Consider the following 22,166-nt stretch of genomic DNA (forward strand, 5'->3'; position numbering starts at 1 on the left):
AGGACGTGTAGTGCTGGATGCAAAGGCAGAGCCGGCAGGGCAGGAGAACAGAGTGAAACTGAAGAGCACCAGGGGACACCTGAACCAAAAAGAACAGAGAGGTTTACAGCAATCTCAGTGATCGTAACAGGACAGCTGTGAGACGACATTATCAGAGAGATTCTGAGCTGAAATTGTCTTATAAACAGAGCAAAACAAAAGGATGAATTTCAGCAGTGCTTTGAGTGTTTCTGGAATCACACTTCTCTACATAGCAGGTAAGGTCTTACTTAAAAGTCTGTATTATGACAAAATGAGATGTCAATTTAATAATGTTTGTTTCAATTGTTTAATAACCGACAAGCCAATTTTTAAGAGCATTTTGGATCATTCCCGTGTCAAATCAGCCAAATTTCAAAATCTTCCCCGGCTCAAATTTTTGATTTTGCTAATATTTATTCTGAGGAAAGACAAACATGTAGTGATGAAAGCCAAAATATTAAATGTCATGGATGAAAGTTTCCTGAGTAATCCACTGTTTTGTAGAGGGAGGTCAAATGGCAATTTTCAACTTAGATTCAAGTTATAGAGTCAAGTTATACGCGAACACGAATCATTTATCCTTCTCCATCTCTGTGGGTGAATCAAACCCATCATGATTATATAAGCAACTCTATGTCCTGCGCTGTTAACGTTCATTCAGTCATAAAATATTGACTTTCACTGATGTCGATTTTTTAAGCAGCATCTGTTCTATCCATAGATACCAAACATTCATTTTTTTTTTTTTTTACATTTTAACCCTTTAAATACAGGTTTGTTTACATAATGCCACAGGTAATATTCATATTTTCCCTTTGCTTATTAGCTTCTTGGGTGTATCAGTGAAGAACAGCAAAATTTTGGGGGGGCCTCTGTTACACAAGGAATGAAATAACCAAGCCCTCAAGCACCAAATATATATAAATAAATATATAAATGGTGCTTGAGGGCTTGGTTATTTCATTGCTTGTGTAACAGAGGCCAGCCAGTAGGTGCTGTGCAGGTAAACCTCACTCCCCGATCTCAAGAGACGCATATATATATATGGCTGTGCGAACACCTGTTTGGCCGTGTGAACACTCAAACTTTGTATAAAATCTATACCAGGCTAAACAATCAGCATTTTCTTGTGGTGAAAACAAAAACAATGTGTTTAGGGGCTTCTGAACTTCTACATCAAATTCAAGCTCACCTTTTATCTCTGTACAATAACGAATGAACAAGTGCAATCAAGGATTAAAATGTGTGTCTGGGTGAAAAAGAAAAATCCTCAAAGCTCATTAACCTTCTTTGACCTTATTCATAGTTTTCACATGACCCTGCCAAGGGTGTGAATCATATACATGCAGTGATATTTTTGAGTGCCAGTACAATATTATTTATTTCAAACTAATTACACACATTCAATTTTCAGTAAACATATGCAAACCACACTCTGACATCCTCACCAACATACCCACACAATTATAGCTGCATTATTTTTCCAATTGACTCTATAATAGACTATAATATGCATAAGCAGAAAACACGAATTAACTATTTCTTTTATATGCCAAATTTGAAAAAAAAAAAAAATAATAATAATAAAATAAAAATATGGCACAATATATTAAAAAATGTAAAATCTGAAGCCTTGCTGGTGGAATGAATGCCTATTAGCAAATATTGCATCATTTTATAGTCAAATGGCCCTGAGTTAAAAAAAAAAATGTTTTAATGTGGTCATTTTTGTCCTCAAGGTCCTGAGTGTGAGTATTTTTTGTAAGGAGGGTAAAATTGATTTTTTTAAAGGAAATGAGGGTGAAATATTACATTTTCAATAAAAATAAACACCTGAGCCAAAATGTATGCAGCTGGCATTAACACAGGCACACTTATAACAAAAAACAAAACTGAAATGGACAAAAAATGTCATAAGGTCGCACAAGGGTTAAATAATAATGTGACAGCAAAGTTGAAAAGCAAATGTGCCTCTATCAATAATTGTTTTGTTATCGTTTCAAGAATAGAAAATACTACCATGGCATAATGAACATATGCTATATATCACATTCTACACAGCAAAAAGGCCAGAGTTAAATTAACTCTCCAGAGAGTTTATTTGAGTCCACTCTCAAGAGTGTCAAGTGTTAAAATCAGAGTGTTAAATTAACACTGAAGCAGAGTTAAAGTTAATGAGATAATTCGTGATTAATGAAGTGATGATGGATCATTATTGAAGACACCTGATGTTAACAAGCAGAATCGCCAAAGGAGAAAATCACATTTTTTAAGCAACCATTAAAGTGGTCAGTGTTTGCTTTAGTTGGGCTCTTGACCCTTACATCTTTAACATTAGATCTTGCTGGGCTGCTTTATTTGGGAGAAAACAACCAGAAAAGCCAAGACAAGTCATCAGGGGGTGATGGTTATGTTTTAATGTAATCATTACTTGACCTGAATCAATGAACTCAATTTAGAGTTGAATCTCCATTTTCTTTTAAATGAAATGTAGCTCAGAGAAAAGTTTCTAAATAGTCTAAATGCCCATCTTTCTTTAAGATACATTTTGGAAAAATTTCTCAGAAGTTGAAACTTATTTGTTTAGACACACACAGAGATCAAGAACCAGCGTATGAATCTCTGCAACGGTGACAAACAACCTATTCAGATAAACAGATCAACTCTGAACATCACAAAACATTAAAAATTCACATAAAAACAACAACAACGATTGAAAATAGTAAGAATAAAATCAATTACGAAAACAATTCAGCCCATAGTTCATTCATGCCGCAATGCATGATGGGAGTCATAGATAAGTTTCGATTGGCTACAACATGCTTTTTCTCATGGTCACTATTGTTGTGGTTCTCACACTGATTCTTCATGTGTGTGTGTCTTAATAAAACTCCTATTTTTAAGTCTTTGATTAAAATACTGTTTTTACATATCTGTCTGACTATATGTGATTCTCACTCACAGAGTTTATGTAACCAGTGATAAAATACATGGTCTATTAGACAGGGCACTTCACAAAGATTCCTTAAAAAACATGATCACTTTTAGTCTGGTTTGTTTGGCTGTTTTAACACTGCTACAGCAGCCAGACAAGATCTGATTTTACAAATGTTAAAGGGATAGTTCACCCAAAAATGAAAATTTGATGTTTATCTGCTTACCCCCAGGGCATCCAAGATGTAGGTGACTTTGTTTCCTCAGAAAAACAGAAATGAAGATTTTTAACGAAAACCGGTGCAGTCTGCCAGCCATATAATGGATGTGGATGGGCACCAAACCTTTAAAAGTAAACAAAAACATGCACAGACAAATCCAAATTACACCCTGTGACTCGACGATACGTTGATGTCCTAAGACACGAAACGATCATTTTTTGCGAGAAACTGAACAGTATTTATATAATCTTTTACCTTTGATACACAGCCACGTCCATCTGTCATGAGCACGAACTCATCATCCGGCTCGTGACATGTGAACACGCTCTGGCGTAGAATACGCAAACGCCGTAAGGGGAAATCAATGAAAAGTCCCGGATGAGTTTGAGCAAACAAACGTAATCTTTTAGCTTTAAATCGGTTTAAACAATCAGGATAAGTGCAAGTAATTACCATTTTGAATAGCCGCTATACCCACAATCTCTGTGCTCTGTGTAAACAATGAGTGTTACATGCGACAGATCGCTTCCGGCGTTTGCGTATTCTACGACAGAACGCGTACACATGTCACGAGCCGGATGATGAGCTCGGGCTCAGGAGAGATGGACGTCGCTGTGTATCAAAGGTAAAAAATTATTTAAATACTGTTCAGTTTCTCACAAAAATCGATCGTTTCCTGTCTTAGGACATCAATGTATCGTCACGAGTCACATGGTGTAATTTGGATTTGCTGTGCAGGTTTTTGTTTACTTTTAAAGGTCCCATATTGTCAAAATCAAAATTTCCTGGCTTTTTTCATAACTGAGGTCTAGGGGTAATGTAACTACCATATGAGTTTCAAAACAGTCAATCCACAGAAAACTGCACACAGCCTGCTTAAAGTAGCTGTTCCTTTTCACGAGCCGCTGTGACTTCCATAAAAATGTGACGTCCGATCACCAACCACCGTCCCACCCTCCTTTCGTGAAACCCTGACAACATTGTGTGCATTCCATTGCTAAACAACAACAACATGGAAACAAGTCGAGAAAACCCTGTTCAGTTGATAGATGTCGAAACTACATCATTGCACAGGCTTGACAGCACGGCTTAAGGGCGCAATAGATCTCCACAGCAAAACACAACCACTCCAACCAACACTCGTGGAAGAAGCAACAACACCGGGTATCCGCCACTGCCTTAGGCACCCAGCTTCTGTTACAAACAAATATCAGATATCATACACTTGAAGAACAGTCACTCTATCATAGGAGAGTTCAATATAGAGCAAGTTACTCCACACACACATTAACCAACACAAGAATGACTAACAAATGTGGAAATAAAAGTGCTGCAAAACAAAATCAGTTAAAAAGCTCAGCCTCACTTTTTCACACATGCTAAGAAACGCAACAAAATTTACACAGTACACTAAAACGCACTTACACACAACAATGATTATAATAATAAGCAATCAACACACACACACACACACACACACACACACACACACACACACACACACACACACACACGCACGTGCACACACACGCACGCACGCACACACACACACACACACACACACACACACACACACACACACACACACACACACACACACACACACACACACACAAACAAACAAGCAAGCAAGCAAGCAAACAAACAAACAAACAAACAAACAAACAAACAAACAAACAAACAAACAAACAAAAAAACAGGAGCAGACAAACACGTCGAAACTTCATTACCGGACAAGGAGAATGAGGCACAGAAGACTATTTAAACACATGTAACGGGGAGTGGCCACTAAACAAGGACAGGTGAAACCAATCAGGGATAATGAGGGGGAAGTACAAATATGGGCAACAGAGGAAACAGGTACAAACAGAACACTAGGGAAAGACAAGGAATAAACCAAATAACTGGAAAACAGTGTTAATTTCGTTGACAAATAATTTGTCAACAACATTTTTTCACTGACGAAAATGAGACGATAACGAAACGAAAACTCGTTTTGAATGACAAAAAGTGTGACAAAAATCTATTGACATTTTTGTCAAAGAACAAAAACGAGATGAAAAAGTTAGTGAGGGACGATTTAGGAAAACTGTATAAACTGTATCATAGCCTATTGATCTATTCTGTGGGCTAGATCGTAAACATAAGCTGGCATACCTCTGCTGCACGTCTCATAAAAAAAACCCTCAATATCTGGGAGTAAGAGAAGAGCATATGGATAAATTTGACGACGCAAAAGAGAACCTAATTCGGTCCGCTTTTCTGAGCGCCTCTCACATTCACGTAAACACAATCGGTTACAACTCACATGAACGTAAACAATTGGGAGACTATCAGACGTGTATCAGTGCATTCAATCCGTAGGCCTACGTTCGGATTTAAAGGGACAACAGCGTAATTTAGTTGCTGTCTGTGGCATTGATGTTAAGCAAGTAACAAAAGAAAGACAGAATTTCACTCACTGCTCTTGACTGAGTCACTTTAGTAGCCCTAATAAAGATTAAACTAAATGTATGTATGTATGGATAATTAGCATGTGGTTTGCCTGTTGCATATCACAGCAGTTAAATCTGTTTATCATGATAAAACCGTAATATGACACCTACGTAATGACACTTGTCATCATGATGACTGATTGTCAAACCACAAACCACATTTTGTGTCCCTCCCCGAAAGGAAATCTGGATCATTTATTAATATTATTTTTTATTTTTATTGTTTTGCATGAATACTGGTTAACCCTGTTATGATTCATCCCACTCTGTTATTCAAGTCATTTGAAATAATAAAGTGACAGCAAAGTTGAAAAACAAAGGTGAGGAGCACATCAATTGACTATTTCAACATTTAAGTGTGAACGTATTTTAATTGTAGCACATTCAAAGTACATTCATATGTGAAAATATTTAAACAACTAAAAAATAGGAGTGAAAGTGAGTTTGAGTAAAAATATACACATGAAACAAATAAATAAAATATATATGATGAATACGCAAAAACTAAATGAAATAAACAGAGCATAAACTAAATAAACACAGACCTACTACTATTTATAAATGATAAGAAATTCAGGCTATTTTGCTTGATTTTAAGGACTGATTGATGATCACAAGGGGAAAAAAAATATTGCATTAGACATTGGATCCGTGTCTGTAAATATATATATATATTCATTTTAATCATTATTTCCTATCAAATTAAAAAATAGCATTCATGTGTAGCAAGACTTCTTTTCAAGAGATGTTTATGAGAGGCAATATTAAGTGAATTCCAATCTCTAAAATGTAACAACAGTCTGAACAGTAACAAGAAAGATTTTCAGACTTTACTGACCAATTACTATAAAGAATGATTATTGTTGTGCCTGTTTGAAGGAGCTGCACAATTGGACAAAATGTTGTTTTTATCAATATGACTGAAATTATGATTATTGACATTAGTAAATAAAAACATTAAACAAAACAAGAATGTTTGTTTCAATTGTTTAATAACTGGCAAGCCATTTCTGCATTTGTAAAAACACTTGGGTTATTCTGTGTCAAATCAACCAAATTTCAAAAACTTTGATGGCAACCTTATTTTTACACAGAGATTGGTAAAATATAAGTAAAATCTGTTGACTTTAACAATGTTTGTTGCATTATGTGCCAAATGGAGACCATTCAAAAATGGGGAAACAGCACTTTTCAAGTTTTTCTCCAAAGTTTGTATGCCTGTAAACCAAGAAATATTTAAGATATTTGAATGCCCTTTTAGATGCCCTTATAGATATTGGGTCTTAAAAAAATCTTTACAAAAATCTGTATTTTAATTTCCTATGAGATTTGGTTCCAGAGATATTGGAAATTCAATGTCTCCAGGAGTAAATCATTAAAATGTACACATTTTCAAAAACCAAACATGGGTTAGTTTGAAAAAAAAAAAAAAAAGATACTTATTTTCTGTTTAAAGGGAATGTCTGAAGAACAAATAATGTTAAAACTGGAAATGCATCTTGTTTGTTTCTGTCAAGACAACTGCATTGAACATACCAATCTGAGTGCCATAAATATTCTTTTGCCAAAGTTTGTGTGCCTATAACTCAAGTAGTGTTAAAGATATCACAATACAATTTTATATTCTAGTTCTTCATAAACTTTTCTTTTAGAATCCTAATTTTCAGGACCCTACATCGTTTAGTCGCAGAGATCTCAATGAGGCTCCATGTCCACATTGTTGAATGTTACCCATTTTCAGTGGTTGAAAACTAAAATGTTGGTCATTTTGTGTACAGCTGATGCTTATAGTAAGAACAGTGTCTGAGGAGGAAATTATGTTGAAATTAGAATTGCATATTGTTTCCCTCTATCAGAATAATTGCATAGAACACACCTGTTTGAGTCTCATAAATATTATTTTTTTTCCAAAATGTTGTGTGCCTGTAACTCAAGTAGTATTGAAGTTATCTTAATATGATTTTAGGTTCTGGTTCTTAAGAAACCTTTCTTTTGGAATCTTCATTTTTAAGACCCTGTATGGTTTAATTCCAGATATATTGAAATCTCAGTGCAGCTCCAAATTTAGTGTCCTACCCTTTTTCAGTGGCCAAAAGCCAAATGTAGTTTTGTGTTTATCTAGTCATTACTGTTTACAATGCAAATATGCAAATAATAACAGTAAACCAAGGGATTAGTATTGGGAATAGTTTTAGGATATTTTGACTAAAATCGATGAACACTATTATTCAGGTGAAAGATTTTATCTTGTTTTCATGCCAGTAGGCTTCAGCTGTAACACCCATTTGAACTGTCTATGTTGATTTTCCACTCTTTTGCCCAAATTTGGTCCTTCCTGTTCCTGCCCTCTCAAGGCCGGGACACACCAAGCCGACGATCGGCCCTCTGGCCTCGTCGGGCAGTTGGTGGGCGTTGGTGAAGCGCGTTGGTTTGGTGTGTTCCACACGTCTGCTCTCGTCGGCTTTCGTCGGGCTCGCATCGGCCAAAGTTTGTCCGATTTGACATGTTCGGGCTTGTCGGGGCTGTCTGGGAAAGAGATCGCTCTGATTGGCTGTTCAGACATCGAATCAGAGCGCGTGGAGGACTTGAACGTGAAGTGACGTAACAAGCAAAGGAAAGAGTCAAGAGGGAACCGGCTCGCTGTCATCATTTCGCAATTCGCACAATTCGAAACCAACTAAGGCTGTGTGGAACGAAGCTATTGAAGGCGAGCTGATCAATTTGATCCAAGACAGGCCAGCGCTGTATGACATAACGGAAAACGCTATGCAAACCGTGCGGCGGTTCTTCCGGGTTCTCTTCTTGTAATGAAAATACAGACTACTGCCATCTGCAGGTAAGCGACGGTATATCTCCTCACGCATGCGCATAAAGCACCTTCTACTGTAGTTTGTAGCCGGGTTTCGTCAGTTCGGTGTGTTCGAGCTTGCCCAGACGGCCACAGACGCAGCCGACTAGAGGCGACAAGACGGTCAGCTTTCGTCGGCGCTAGTTGTTTGGCGTCGGGTTGGTGTGTCCCAGCCTTCATGCGCACTGATTGCCAATCACCATCACCTGTCCTTGTGTCTTTAGCGTGTCTTTATTATTTAAGTTGATTTGTTTTCAGTATGCATTGTCCAAACAAGGTTGCGTTGATGTGTGTTCACCTGCCCTACTTGGAATGAACACACCCCTTAGCAGCAAACCCAAATCTATAAAAGTTTTCAATCTTTTTAACAATATGGGTGACTGCTTTGAAATTGAGGCCATTTTACCAATCGCACAGGGACCTTTAGAATGATTCCAAACATGAAGGGGGAAAACAATATATTCAACATGTGGTGTTAGGGAGAAAGGTGTGAGAGTGAGAGGCAGGGAATTCAGAGAAAAGAAGGGGGTCGTAAATGAGCAAGGAGAGGTCAGGGTGGGGTTGTTTGCACTCTTTGAAGATCTCTTCTCCAGATTAGTTTCATTATTTTGTTGCATGGCTTCTGTTCGTGTGAGTTCCTGGATTTTAATTTCATGAAGAGATCATTTCACTCCTTACGCTATCGTGCACTTCCTTCAAACACACATCTGTGACATCAGCACTGATGCAACAGGTGAAATAGTGATTGTGGGTTTCACAAACCAGATTACCAGCTTTGTCCTGATGATTGTCTGATTTGTGTTTGTGTACCTGCACAGGTTCCCTCTGCCAGTTAGATGGTAAGTTTTTATAATGACACTAAAACTTGTAGAAATGTGTCTTCTGTGTCTGTGAGGCATTTAAGAAGGACATTTTATATTCTGCTTTCTCTCATCAGTGTGTGGTCAAGCCTCCTTCAACGACAGGTTTGTTGGAGGGGAGAATGAAACAACAGGAGCTTGGCCATGGCAGGTCAGCATTCATGTCGGCTTTGGCCATAACTGTGGCGGGACTCTCATCACTAAAGACTGGGTTTTATCTGCAGCGCACTGCTTCCAGGAGTATGAAGTTTAAGGCTTAAATAAAGCTTAAGATACATTTGTAGATTGATAATAGTGGGATTAAAGCAGATTTTCTCTTTTCACAGTTTCCATTTATTTAAAGTTGTCATGTACTTCGGTCGTCTGAACCAATCTGGCACAAACCCTTATGAGGCGTCCAGGACAGTGAGTCAAATCATCAAGCATCCTCTCTTTAACTATCCAAATCCTGACAATGACATAGCACTGGTCCAGCTGTCCTCCTCTGTGTCTTTCTCTGATTACATTTGGCCGGTCTGTTTGGCAGCGGCTGGTAGTGTGTTTGCTGCAGGTACGGAGAGCTGGGTAACTGGATGGGGCCTGCTGCAACCTGAAGGTGGGTGAACCTTTCCTTTCCAGTTATACTGAATACAAACAATACTGTAAATCTCAACATTTGACATAGAAATGGTTTTTAAAAGTCATGAAATATGTCCTTTCATCTGTGTCACAGGCCCACCATCTAATATAATGCAGGAGGTGATGATACCAGTTGTGAGCAACAGTGAATGTGCTAAGGTTTATGAAGGGGTCACAAGCATCACAAGCAATATGATTTGTGCTGGACAGGAAGGGAAAAGTATTTGTCCGGTAAGATACCAATCTTTAATTTTTACCCTTTTTAACCCAAAGCAAAAAAAAAAAAAAAGTGATTGCTCCCCTGCAAACCCTTTCACTGCTACCCTTGTTGCTTAATTAAGCCCCTTCTTAAACTCATACACTACGACTGCTTTTTACTCCACCTGATCTGCAGAGGAAAGCATGGATGTAGAACCATGGACAGAAAAAATGAAGAACCCCACAGTTTATCAGCATACATGCTTTTGTCTTTGATGGTTTATCACAATTTTGTAGATGTTTGGATATAAACTTTTTCTTAGGTTAGGCAATGGGTAAAAGTAAACTTCAATGTGGTATCTAGGGCTTGGCTGGATAGAATCTATGTACAAAAAGTAAGGACAAACAGGGAAAGATGGTGACACAAACACATTGACGTTTAAGACCCCAGACAAACTCAAAATGAACAAGCTGGAAGGAAACTGGAAACTGGACACAGACCAAACATTGATGGCATTGAAATCAGTAACCATGACAACAAACAGATTAGGGAAAAGGTGCAAACAAAAAGTCCAAACTAACAGAACTGTGACAGATCTCCCCCCTCCCGGGAGGTGCGACTGCGAGCCTCAGAGAGTTAAGGAGATAGCGGCACGCATAGACGCAGCGGCTGGGAGCTCTCTGAGATGGAACTATATTTTATTGGTATTTTTGTTTTGGAAAATTAATTTGTTAGGCAGGTTTTAAAAACAACAAATGGAAGGCGGCTTGAGCGGATGGAATCCCGGGTAGGGTCCTCCGGGACTGTGCACATCAGCTTGAAGATGTTTTTTACAGCCATTTTTTTCTTTCACTGGCATATACTGTTGTTCCAACCTGCCTCAAAACTGCCACTATCATTCCAATACCTAAGCAGTCCAGTATCACTTCTCTAAATGATTACAGGCCAATAGCACTAACTCATTAACTCACAACTCTTAACATCAAGAAGACAAAGGAGTTAGTTATAGACTTTAGGCGACATCATGAAGAACTCCAGGCCTTTGTAATAAAGGGAGAGGAGGTGGAAAGGTGTCCAGTTTTAAGTTTCTGGGCATTCATGTCAGTGAGGACCTTAAGTGGACAGTCAACACTAATGCACTGGTCAAAAAGGCCCAACAGAGACTTTACGTTCTACGAACTCTGAGGTAGGCCCATATCTCTGCCATCATTCTACCACTGCACAGTAGAAAGTATACAGGTCCTTTTCAAAAAAATTGCATATTGTGATAAAGTTCATTATTTTCTGTAATGTACTGATAAACATTAGACTTTCATATATTTTAGATTCATTACACACAACTGAAGTAGTTCAAGCCTTTTATTGTTTTAATATTGATGATTTTGGCATACAGCTCATGAAAACCCAAAATTCCTATCTCAAAAAATTAGCATATCATGAAAAGGTTCTCTAAGCGAGCTATTAACCTAATCATCTGAATCAACTAATTAACTCTAAACACCTGCAAAAGATTCCTGAGGCTTTTAAAAACTCCCAGCCTGGTTCATTACTCAAAACCGCAATCATGGGTAAGACTGCCGACCTGACTGCTGTCCAGAAGGCCATCACTGACACCCTCAAGCAAGAGGGTAAGACACAGAAAGACATTTCTGAACGAATAGGCTGTTCCCAGAGTGCTGTATCAAGGCACCTCATTGGGAAGTCTGTGGGAAGGAAAAAGTGTGGCAGAAAACGCTGCACAACGAGAAGAGGTGACCGGACCCTGAGGAAGATTGTGGAGAAGGACCGATTCCAGACCTTGGGGGACCTGCGGAAGCAGTGGACTGAGTCTGGAGTAGAAACATCCAGAGCCACCGTGTACAGGTGTAACCATTTTTTTTCAGCCGCTGTTACTCCCTCTGCGTTGTGTATAAGAAAGACCAGGACACTTGCCACTTCAATTCACTGGAGCAGGTTTATTAACAGTCACGCCCAACGTGGACTGGCCACCGTCTGTGGATTAACATCAATAAGGCAGATAAATGACTTGTGGGCATCTCATTACAGCACATTCCTCTCGCCAGTGTATGCAATACGAAGTCTGAGGTATAACAATTGAGCAATAAGATCATTAACACTGAAACATACTATTAACACAATAAAATAATATACAAGACAATGAAAAGGTAAAAAGGGAGAAATACCTGTGGATTAACATCAATAAGGCAGATAAATGACTTGTGGGCATCTCATTACAGCACATTCCTGTATGATATAACACCTGTTAGCTGACTTACAACTCAGAACCATGCTAACACATATGCACATACAGCCCACACGATACATCTTCAGATTATTAATCCATCCACACATAAAACATGCAAAAGAACACTGCATATAACATCAGTAATTCTTACAAAATGAAATCAAACCGATTTATACACTTTGCAAACTCAATTAATTCAGAAAATGAAGAGCTCCGAAAACGCTTACCTCTCGCCAGTGTATGCAATACGAACTAACGAGAAGTGTGCGCTCACATCAAAATGGCAGCGCTAGACGCAAATTTCAAAATAAAAGCCTCTAAATGGTATAAACATATATCAGTCCTAGAAATGCAGAAATAAATCAGTAATACAATAATAAGGATTTTAGTGAAAAAGTAACAATGTATTATGTTCTAATTGTACTCAATATAACCCGTTACACAGGCGTGTGCAGGAAATGGGCTAGGTGCTGCATTCCCCAGGTCAAGCCACTTTTGAACCAGGAACAGCGGCAGAAGCGCCTGACCTGGGCTACAGAGAAGCAGCACTGGACTGTTGCTCAAATTTTGCATGTCATTCGGAAATCGGGGTGCCAGAGTCTGGAGGAAGACTGGGGAGAGGGAAATGCCAAAATGCCTGAAGTCCAGTGTCAAGTACCCACAGTCAGTGATGGTCTGGGGTGCCATGTCAGCTGCTGGTGTTGGTCCACTGTGTTTTATCAAGGGCAGGGTCAATGCAGCTAGCTATCAGGAGATTTTGGAGCACTTGATGATTCCATCTGCTGAAAAGCTTTATGGAGATGAAGATTTCATTTTTCAGCACGACCTGGCACCTGCTCACAGTGCCAAAACCACTGGTAAATGGTTTACTGACCATGGTATTACTGTGCTCAATTGGCCTGCCAACTCTCCTGACCTGAACCCCATAGAGAATCTGTTGGATATTGTGAAGAGAAAGTTGAGAGACGCAAGACCCAACACTCTGGATGAGCTTAAGGCCGCTATCGAAGCATCCTGGGCCTCCATAACACCTCAGCAGTGCCACAGGCTGATTGCCTCCATGCCACGCCGCATTGAAGCAGTCATTTCTGCAAAAGGATTCCCGACCAAGTATTGAGTGCATAACTGAACATAATTATTTGAAGGTTGACTTTTTTTGTATTAAAAACACTTTTCTTTTATTGGTCGGATGAAATATGCAAATATGCAAATTTTTGAGATAGGAATTTTGGGTTTTCATGAGCTGTATGCCAAAATCATCAATATTAAAACAATAAAAGGCTTCAAACTACTTCAGTTGTGTGTAATGAATCTAAAATATATGAAAGTCTAATGTTTATCAGTACATTACAGAAAATAATTAACTTTATCACAATATGCTAATTTTTTGAGAAGGACCTGTATTAACATACTGTATTACAGCATGGTATGGAAATTGTTCTGTGGCCGATTGAGCTGCACTTCAAAGGCTTATTAAAATCTCCCAAAAGATTATTGGACTTTCCACTGCCTCACCTTAAGGACATGGCTTCGCATAGTCCTTTTCACAACCTCTTTGCACTGCTCTCATCTGGGAGATGTTATAGTGTTTTAAAGGCTCGCACCTCCAGATTCAGGAACAGTTTATTTTTGAAAGGATGGACTGAGCACATCAATGAAATGCACAAGTCACTTTAATATCAGTGTTTTTGAATGTATGTGAATATAGTTACTTTTTTATGAGAGAGATGCAATTTCGTTGTATGTTAACATGCAATGACAATAAAGGGATATTGATACTGCTATTGAGATGTTGAAGGGCTGGCGCAGACAGTGTGGAGAACGAATTTCCGGAGGTGGCCAGATGACCAGGAGGAGATGACGACCAGAGTCCAGGGTGGTGCATGTCTGCTCAGAACCTGACATGATGCTAAGCACTTTTCCATGTCAAAGGCAGTTTTTACAAATATGAGCATTGGTGTGGATTTAAGTGTACACACATTCAAAAATCAAAGCTGTGCTTACACACACTTTATAATTGAGGCCTCTGAGCCCAGCCAGGGAGACAGCCTATAGTGGAGCCGATGAAGGAAGGAGCCATGGTGGAGGAAGGGCTGATGACTCCAGGGGGCCGACTGATGGAGGCGGAGCCAGTGGTAAAGAAGCCTAGTGTGGAGACAGATAGCTGCAGAGCCAGGGTGACAGAGAGGATCAGGAGGGCCAAGGCAGAGTAGATGGCTTAGGTGTCCGAGGCACAAATGGGGATCCAGAAGTCGGCATGACAGAGGACCAATGTGGAGCCAGAAGGAGAGAGAAGCCCGACAGAGCCACAGGGATGGAGGGATGAGGCGTAGCCAGAAGAGTGTAGTCCCAAGGTGAGGGCAGGTCAACATCCAACCAAGGTGGAGCTGGAGGGACAAGGGAGCCCAGCAAAGCTGGAAGACTGACAGTCCACAACGGAGAGGAGGGAGCTGTGAGCCATGGTGGAGCCGAGTCTGGGTCTCAAAGGTTGAAATCGGAGACCAGGGATCCTCCGACCTCGATGGAGTTGGACATTAACAGGCCTGAAGTGAATCTGCTCCACAGATAGAGAGCTGAGGGACTGGCAGGATACAGCAGCAGTGAGACAGAGGATGATGGAGGAGACAGTAGAAGAGGTGAGCAAACAGACAGTTTGGGCACAACCACTGTAGCCGTGATAGGACAGACAGACAGTTCAGAGGTGCATGGCCCAGACACACAATATGGCAACTCCCATTAAAGGAAGCACCTCTGTCAGCGGAATGACCTGCATGATCGGGACAGGACAGACAGGTAATTTAAGGCAGACAGACTGTTCAGGCCCAACCTTTGTGGTCGTTTCAGAACAAACAGGGAGTTCAGCCTACAAGTCTTTAACAGGATAGACAGACAATGACTAAGTATGTCAGAATACAAGTCTATGAAATCCTTATCCTCTAAGTTCAACCACAGGTCACACTCAGTGATAGTGTAGTGGGTAGGGCTTTCCTCCGTGCCCTCACTCTCTACTGTGTCATCCTCTGTGGCATGCAATGTTGCCAGCTTGTGCAGCTGGTCAAATGTTGGTTGAGATTCTGACTCTGGGGCGATCCTCAGCTCTGTGGCCCCACTAGGTGATGATTCATCCACAGGATACCAGCACCCACTGCATGTAAAACAAACAAACAAACAACAACAACAACCAAAAAATAAATAAAAATAAAAATAAACCTGTGTAAACACAACAGGTCTTATAGCCGGGTCTTCTGTCATGGTTACTGTGTCAATAAACATAGATAAACATTTTTGGAACGTTTGTAGAGAGAGGAAAAAACACAGTGTTGGGACATTGGCCAGAGGTGGGACACTGGCAAAATTAAAATCAAATTGTTTTGCCAGAGGTACTCTGTGTCACGCTGTGCAGGAAGACGAGGAGCCAGGGAAAACTGGAGGAGACCGAGGAGTAAATAGCTAAACTGATTTATTAACTAAAACAAAACAAAATGCCAAACAGAGGACAAGCACAAGAACTACAACAAAACAAAACCGAGGAGCTGACAAACACATTGAAACTTCATCGACTGACATTGAAACTGAGGAAACAAACAACTTAAATAGGAGTGGCAGGGGCTGTAGCAAATTAACAAGACAGGTGAACAAAATCAAAGCTAATAGGGACAAACCAAATGACACAGAGTAACAGGGGAAGACAAAGAGAAAAACCAACAGAAGTTCAAGTGAGGGGGGAAAACATTAGGAAACACTGAACAGTAACATCCATAGGGGAGGGAGGGTGGGCGCCCTGGAGACCGCTAGGTAGGGACTCAGGGGACACAGGATACAGGGGTGGTCTCCAGGGCGGATCAGGGAGCTCAGGTGGCCATGGCGGGTCAGGAAGTTCAGGGGGCCATGGCCGGATAAACAGTCCAGGTGACCATGGCGGATCTGGGGGCTCAGGAAGCCATGGCCGAGTAAACACTCCAGGAGGCCATGGCGGATCTGGGGGTTCAGGGGGCCATGGCCGGATAAACAGTCCAGGTGACCATGGCGGATCTGGGGGCTCAGGAAGCCATGGCCGAGTAAACAGTCCAGGAGGCCATGGCGGATCTGGGGGTTCAGGGGGCCATGGCCGGATAAACAGTCCAGGTGACCATGGCGGATCTGGGGGCTTAGGAAGCCATGGCCGAGTAAACAGTCCAGGAGGCCATGGCGGGTCTGGGAGCTCAGGGGGCCATGGCCGGGTGAACAGTCCAGGAGGCCATGGTGGGTCTGGGAGCTCAGGGGGCCATGGCCGGGTAAACAGTCCAGGTGGCCATGGCTGGACAGGGGAGTAGCCCCCCCCCCCCCCAAATTTTCTTGGGGGAACCTAGCGTATAGTCCACCCAGGAGAGCACGGAAAGGCGCGCAGGAGAGAGCTCCGGCTCTGGAGGGCGCGCAGGAGAGAGCTCCGGCTCTGGAGGGCGCTCTTGAGGAGCGGGCTCTGGACGGTGCTTTTGAGGAGCGGGCTCTGGACGGCGCTTTTGAGGAGCGGGCTCTGGACGGCTGGACGACCCCAGCGGAGATTCAGGAGGGCTGGGCGTCTCCAGCGGTGACTCTGAAGGAGCAAGCTCTGGGCGAGCGGTCACTGGAGGGCGCTCTGGCGGCGCAGTCACTGGAGGGCTGGGCGGAACCAGCGGAGACTCTGGAAGGCTGGGCGGAACCAGCGGAGACTCTGGAAGGCTGGGCGGAACCAGCGGAGACTCTGGAAGGCTGGGCGGAACCAGCGGAGACTTTGACTTGGCGGTAGCCATCTTGGGTGCAGACTCAGGCTTGGTGGCCATCTTGGCCGGGGACTCAGGAACGGCGGCCATCTTGGCCAGGGACTCAGGCTTGGCGGCCATCTTGGCCAGGGACTCAGGCTTGGCGGCCATCTTGGCCAGGAACTCAGGAACGGCGGCCATCTTGGCCAGGAACTCAGGCTTGGCGGCCATCTTGGCCGGGAACTCAGGAACGGCGGCCATCTTGGCCGGGGACTCAGGCTCGGCGGCCATCTTGGCCGGGGATTCAGGCTTGGCGGCCATCTTGGCCGGGGACTCAGCAACGGCGGCCATCTTGGGAGCTGGCGGGAGCGCTGGGGCAGCCATTTGGATATTTGCTGCCCGTACTGACATTAATGGTGGGTCTAGCACGCTAGCCATCAAGATAGGCCATGACGTCGGAGGGCTGGCCGCGAGCTCCGGGCTGACGAGGAGGGAGGAGCTATGTAGATCTGGAGGGAGCGAGGGGAGACCGGAAACAGCGGGCTTGTTGGAATAACATGTGGAGGAAGCTGGCTGGTGGTGAGCTGGAGTGGCCACGTGTTCTCTAATGGGGGAAAGATTAGAATCTTCCACATCGACATAAAAATTGGAATGACTAAGGGCCAGGACATGGTTAATAAATTCTGCAACAGGTTTGCAGCGATCCACAGGAGTTACCAAACAGAACAGCTGATCATTGTTTAGCCCCATTAGAAAACACGTGTTAACCATAGCGTCGCTCCAACTCACCAGGTGACAAACGCTCAAAAATTCCTCAACATATTGCTCCAACGGCCTCTCCGCCTGCCGAATCCCCATAATCCGCTCCTCTGCCCGGAACATCTTACAGTTTTTACGGTCAGTCGATCTGTCACGCTGTGCAGGAAGACGAGGAGCCAGGGAAAACTGGAGGAGACCGAGGAGTAAATAGCTAAACTGATTTATTAACTAAAACAAAACAAAATGCCAAACAGAGGACAAGCACAAGAACTACAACAAAACAAAACCGAGGAGCTGACAAACACATTGAAACTTCATCGACTGACATTGAAACTGAGGAAACAAACAACTTAAATAGGAGTGGCAGGGGCTGTAGCAAATTAACAAGACAGGTGAACAAAATCAAAGCTAATAGGGACAAACCAAATGACACAGAGTAACAGGGGAAGACAAAGGGAAAAACCAACAGAAGTTCAAGTGAGGGGGGAAAACATTAGGAAACACTGAACAGAACAGGCACAATCCTGACACTCTGCCTACATTAAAATTACTTTGGACAATAAAATGGGACAGCTTGAACAAGAGACACTTCAACTTAAAGGGGTCCAATTATGCTCTTTTACAAGGTCTTCATTTTGTTTTGGTGGTGCACTAAAACATGCTCTCATGCTTGGTGGTTCGAAAAATGCATTATTTTCACATAATTTACAGAAAGCAACAGTTTGAGTATTGAGAAGAAGTCTTAGTGAAAAAAGGTGTGCTGGCCTCAGAAAAATAAGATGTTATGACAGACACACGGCTGCCATACTTTCACCATTGGGCTACACAATTGCATTCTTATGTCTTTAATGCATTTGTTCACTGTTTGTTGTCAGAGATATAAATGATGAATTTCTGTCAATACAGGGAGACTCCGGAGGTCCAATGGTCAGTAGGAAAGGTTCCTTATGGATTCTATCTGGCATCATGAGTTTTTCTAGAAACCTGTGTAATGACCTCAAATATCCCAGCGGGTTTACAAGAGTCTCTCAGTACCAGGACTGGATCAAGTTAAACATGGGCAGCAACCCGCCTGAATTTGTTGAATTCGACACTGACATTCATCATTCCTTTCACCTTCTCCCATCATCTCACCTCCTAAAGATTCTTTGAACAGTAATTCTCAGCCTTTTTTGATCAATAGATTTAATTTTTTTTTTTTTGAATTGCCAAAAATCATTATGATATTTATGCCAAAAATCATTAAGATATTTTTTTTTTTTTTATTTAGTAATAGGCATTGTGAAGAACTTCATTTGGACAAATTTCTCTCACTGTCTCTCCCTCTCTCTTCATACTGTCTTAATATTTTGTGTAAACCCTTAAACATTTTTTTTTGAGATTCTTTGAATTAAATGTTTCTGACATTTTCAGTGAATGAGATTGTCCTGTTTTGTTTTTGCCAGTATACCTGAGCATGAGCTCTCTGAAATGTATGTTTTTTTTTTTCTCAGTAAGGGCCATCTTTCATACACTTTTAAATGTACTCATCATAAACAGAAAATAGACTTATAAATTTTTTAAAATATAACTCAAGTCAAGTCAAGATTATTTATACAGTGCTTTTTACAATACAAGACAGAGTGTGTCACGATCCAGGCAGGGTTGAGGAGTGGAGATTGATGAGGAAAACCGGAGTAGATAAACGAATAAAGATTTATTAAATAAAACACTGTAACTAATACAAACAAACAAAAACCGGGAGTAAAGGATGAGCACATGAACACAAGCAAACAGAAGTAACAGAATGCATTGACGGACAATAGGGGAGTGCACACACAGACTCTTAAATACACTGAAACGGGGGCGTGGTCACTAACAAGATAACAAGATAACAAGGGGGAAATACAAATAAGGGCATGACTGAACTAACTAAACAATACCAAAAGGGGGAGACAAGGACTAAACCATATAAGCTAGAACCATAGGGGAAAAGACACTAGGAAAACATGACAGAACACAGACATGATACTGACAGAGTGTGTCTGCCTACCGAACAGTGTTAGGTAGATTGTTCCAGAGTTTGGGCGCTAAATATAAAAATGATCTGCCGGCCGCAGTTGATTTTGATATTCTAGGTATTATCAAATTACTGGAGTTTTGAGAACGCAGCGGACGTGAGGGACTATAAAATGATGAGAGCTCGCTCAAGTCCTGAGCAGCTAAAACGTTCAGGGCTTTATAAGTAATTAGCAAGATTTTAAAATCTATTCAATGTTTAATAGGGAGCCAATGCAGTGTTGACAGAACCGGGCTAATATGGTCATACTTTCTAGTCCTAGTTGCTGCTCTTGCTGCTGCATTTTGGACCAGCTGGAGTTTGGTTATTAAGCGTGCAGAACAACCACCCAATAAAGCATTACAATAATCTATCCTTGAGGTCATGAACGCATGGATTAACGTTTCTGCATTTCGTAAAGAAATATAGAGCTGCGTATCTTCAGCATAACAGTGAAAGCTAACACCATGTTTCCCGATGATATCTCGCAAGTGTAAAAAGCAATGGCCCCAATACTGAGCCTTGAGGTACTCCATACTGTACTTGTGATTGATATGATACCTCGTCGTTCACTGCTACGAATTGATGCCGGTCAGATAAGTACGATTCTACCACTAATGCCAACATCATTTCCAAGTCTATTTAAAAGAATATTGTGGTCAATAGTGTAAAACGCAGCACTAAGATCCAGTAGCACTAATAGAGAAATGGGATGACAGGAGAAGGTCATTTGTAACTCTAATAAGAGCAGTCTCAGTACTATGATATGGTCTAAAACCTGACTGGAAATCCTCACAGATACCAGTTTTCTCTAAGAAGGAACACAATTGTGAGGATACTACCTTTTCTAGTATCTTGGACAGAAAAGGGAGATTTGAGATTGGTCTGTATTTGTTTAATAATAACTATAATATAAATAATAATAAATATACAGCGATGGTCAAAATTATCAGCACACTAGTAGTTTCACCAGCTAAAAATGGTTTTAAGTCAGTGTCAGTAATTATAATAATTTTACAATAACATAGCTTGGTCTCATTGTTCATACATAGGTTTTTATACGTTTTTTATTGATGCTAAAATATACAATTTAGAAATATACTTGAAATATAAATATTTTGTAACATTATACACCATACTATCAAAAGCTTGGAGTCTTTTTTTTTTTTTTTTTTTTTTAGAAATTAATACTTTTATTTAGCAAGGATGCTTTAAATTGATCAAAAGTGATGATGAGCCATTTATAAAGTTACAAAAGATTTCTATATCGGATAAGTGCTGCTCTACTTTCAGAACTGAAAGTTCTACTGAGCTGTTTTCTACATATTAATAAACATTTTGGAGCAGCAAATCAGAACATTAGAAGGATTTTTGAAGGATCATGTGACTATGGATCATGGTTAATGATTATAGAAATTCTGCTTTGACATTACAAGATGAAGTTCCATTTTAAAATATATTTCCCAGTCAACACGTGAGATCATGCGATGATCACAGTGACATCACACAATCCTCATACTGTGATCCTCACCATGTGAGTAAAGCGTGAGCTCAACGTGAGTTCATCTGATCCTCATACTGTGATCCTCACCATGTGAGTAAAACGTGAGCTCAACGTGAGTTCATCTGATCCTCATACTGTGACCCTCACCATGTGAGTAAAGCGTGAGCTCAACGTGAGTTCATCTGATCCTCATACTGTGACCCTCACCATGTGAGTAAAACGTGAGCTCAACGTGAGTTCATCTGATCCTCATACTGTGACCCTCACCATGTGAGTAAAGCGTGAGCTCAACGTGAGTTCATCTGATCCTCATACTGTGACCCTCACCATGTGAGTAAAACGTGAGCTCAACGTGAGTTCATCTGATCCTCATACTGTGACCCTCACCATGTGAGTAAAACGTGAGCTCAACGTGAGTTCATCTGATCCTCATACCGTGACCCTCACCATGTGAGTAAAGCGTGAGCTCAACGTGAGTTCATCTGATCCTCATACTGTGACCCTCACCATGTGAGTAAAGCGTGAGCTCAACGTGAGTTCATCTGATCCTCATACTGTGACCCTCACCATGTGAGTAAAGCGTGAGCTCAACGTGAGTTCATCTGATCCTCATACCGTGACCCTCACCATGTGAGTAAAGCGTGAGCTCAACGTGAGTTCATCTGATCCTCATACTGTGACCCTCACCATGTGAGTAAAGCGTGAG

The 22,166-nt window shown here is 41.2% G+C and overlaps 1 protein-coding gene across 1 annotated transcript; it reads left to right on the plus strand.

The window, feature by feature from the left end:
• Positions 1–202: 202 nt before the first annotated feature.
• LOC141348723 (chymotrypsin-like protease CTRL-1) lies at positions 203–19,070 on the plus strand. Its single transcript, XM_073853033.1, has 6 exons — positions 203–257; positions 9,338–9,358; positions 9,457–9,619; positions 9,706–9,974; positions 10,092–10,228; positions 18,825–19,070. The coding sequence occupies exons 1-6, from the start codon at positions 203–205 to the stop codon at positions 19,068–19,070; spliced, it is 891 nt and encodes a 296-aa protein (XP_073709134.1).
• Positions 19,071–22,166: the final 3,096 nt, after the last annotated feature.

The sequence above is a fragment of the Garra rufa genome, chromosome 1 (genome assembly GCF_049309525.1).
Source record: "Garra rufa chromosome 1, GarRuf1.0, whole genome shotgun sequence".
Taxonomy (NCBI): Eukaryota; Metazoa; Chordata; class Actinopteri; order Cypriniformes; family Cyprinidae; genus Garra; species Garra rufa.

Excerpts from the sequence above, each read along its gene's own strand:
- LOC141348723 (XM_073853033.1), top strand. The coding sequence starts at position 203 with ATGAATTTCAGCAGTGCTTTGAGTGTTTCTGGAATCACACTTCTCTAC. Across the intron at positions 9,620-9,705 it reads GCAGCGCACTGCTTCCAGGA|TTTCCATTTATTTAAAGTTG; the intron begins GTATGAAGTTTA and ends CTCTTTTCACAG. Across the intron at positions 10,229-18,824 it reads AAGGGAAAAGTATTTGTCCG|GGAGACTCCGGAGGTCCAAT; the intron begins GTAAGATACCAA and ends CTGTCAATACAG.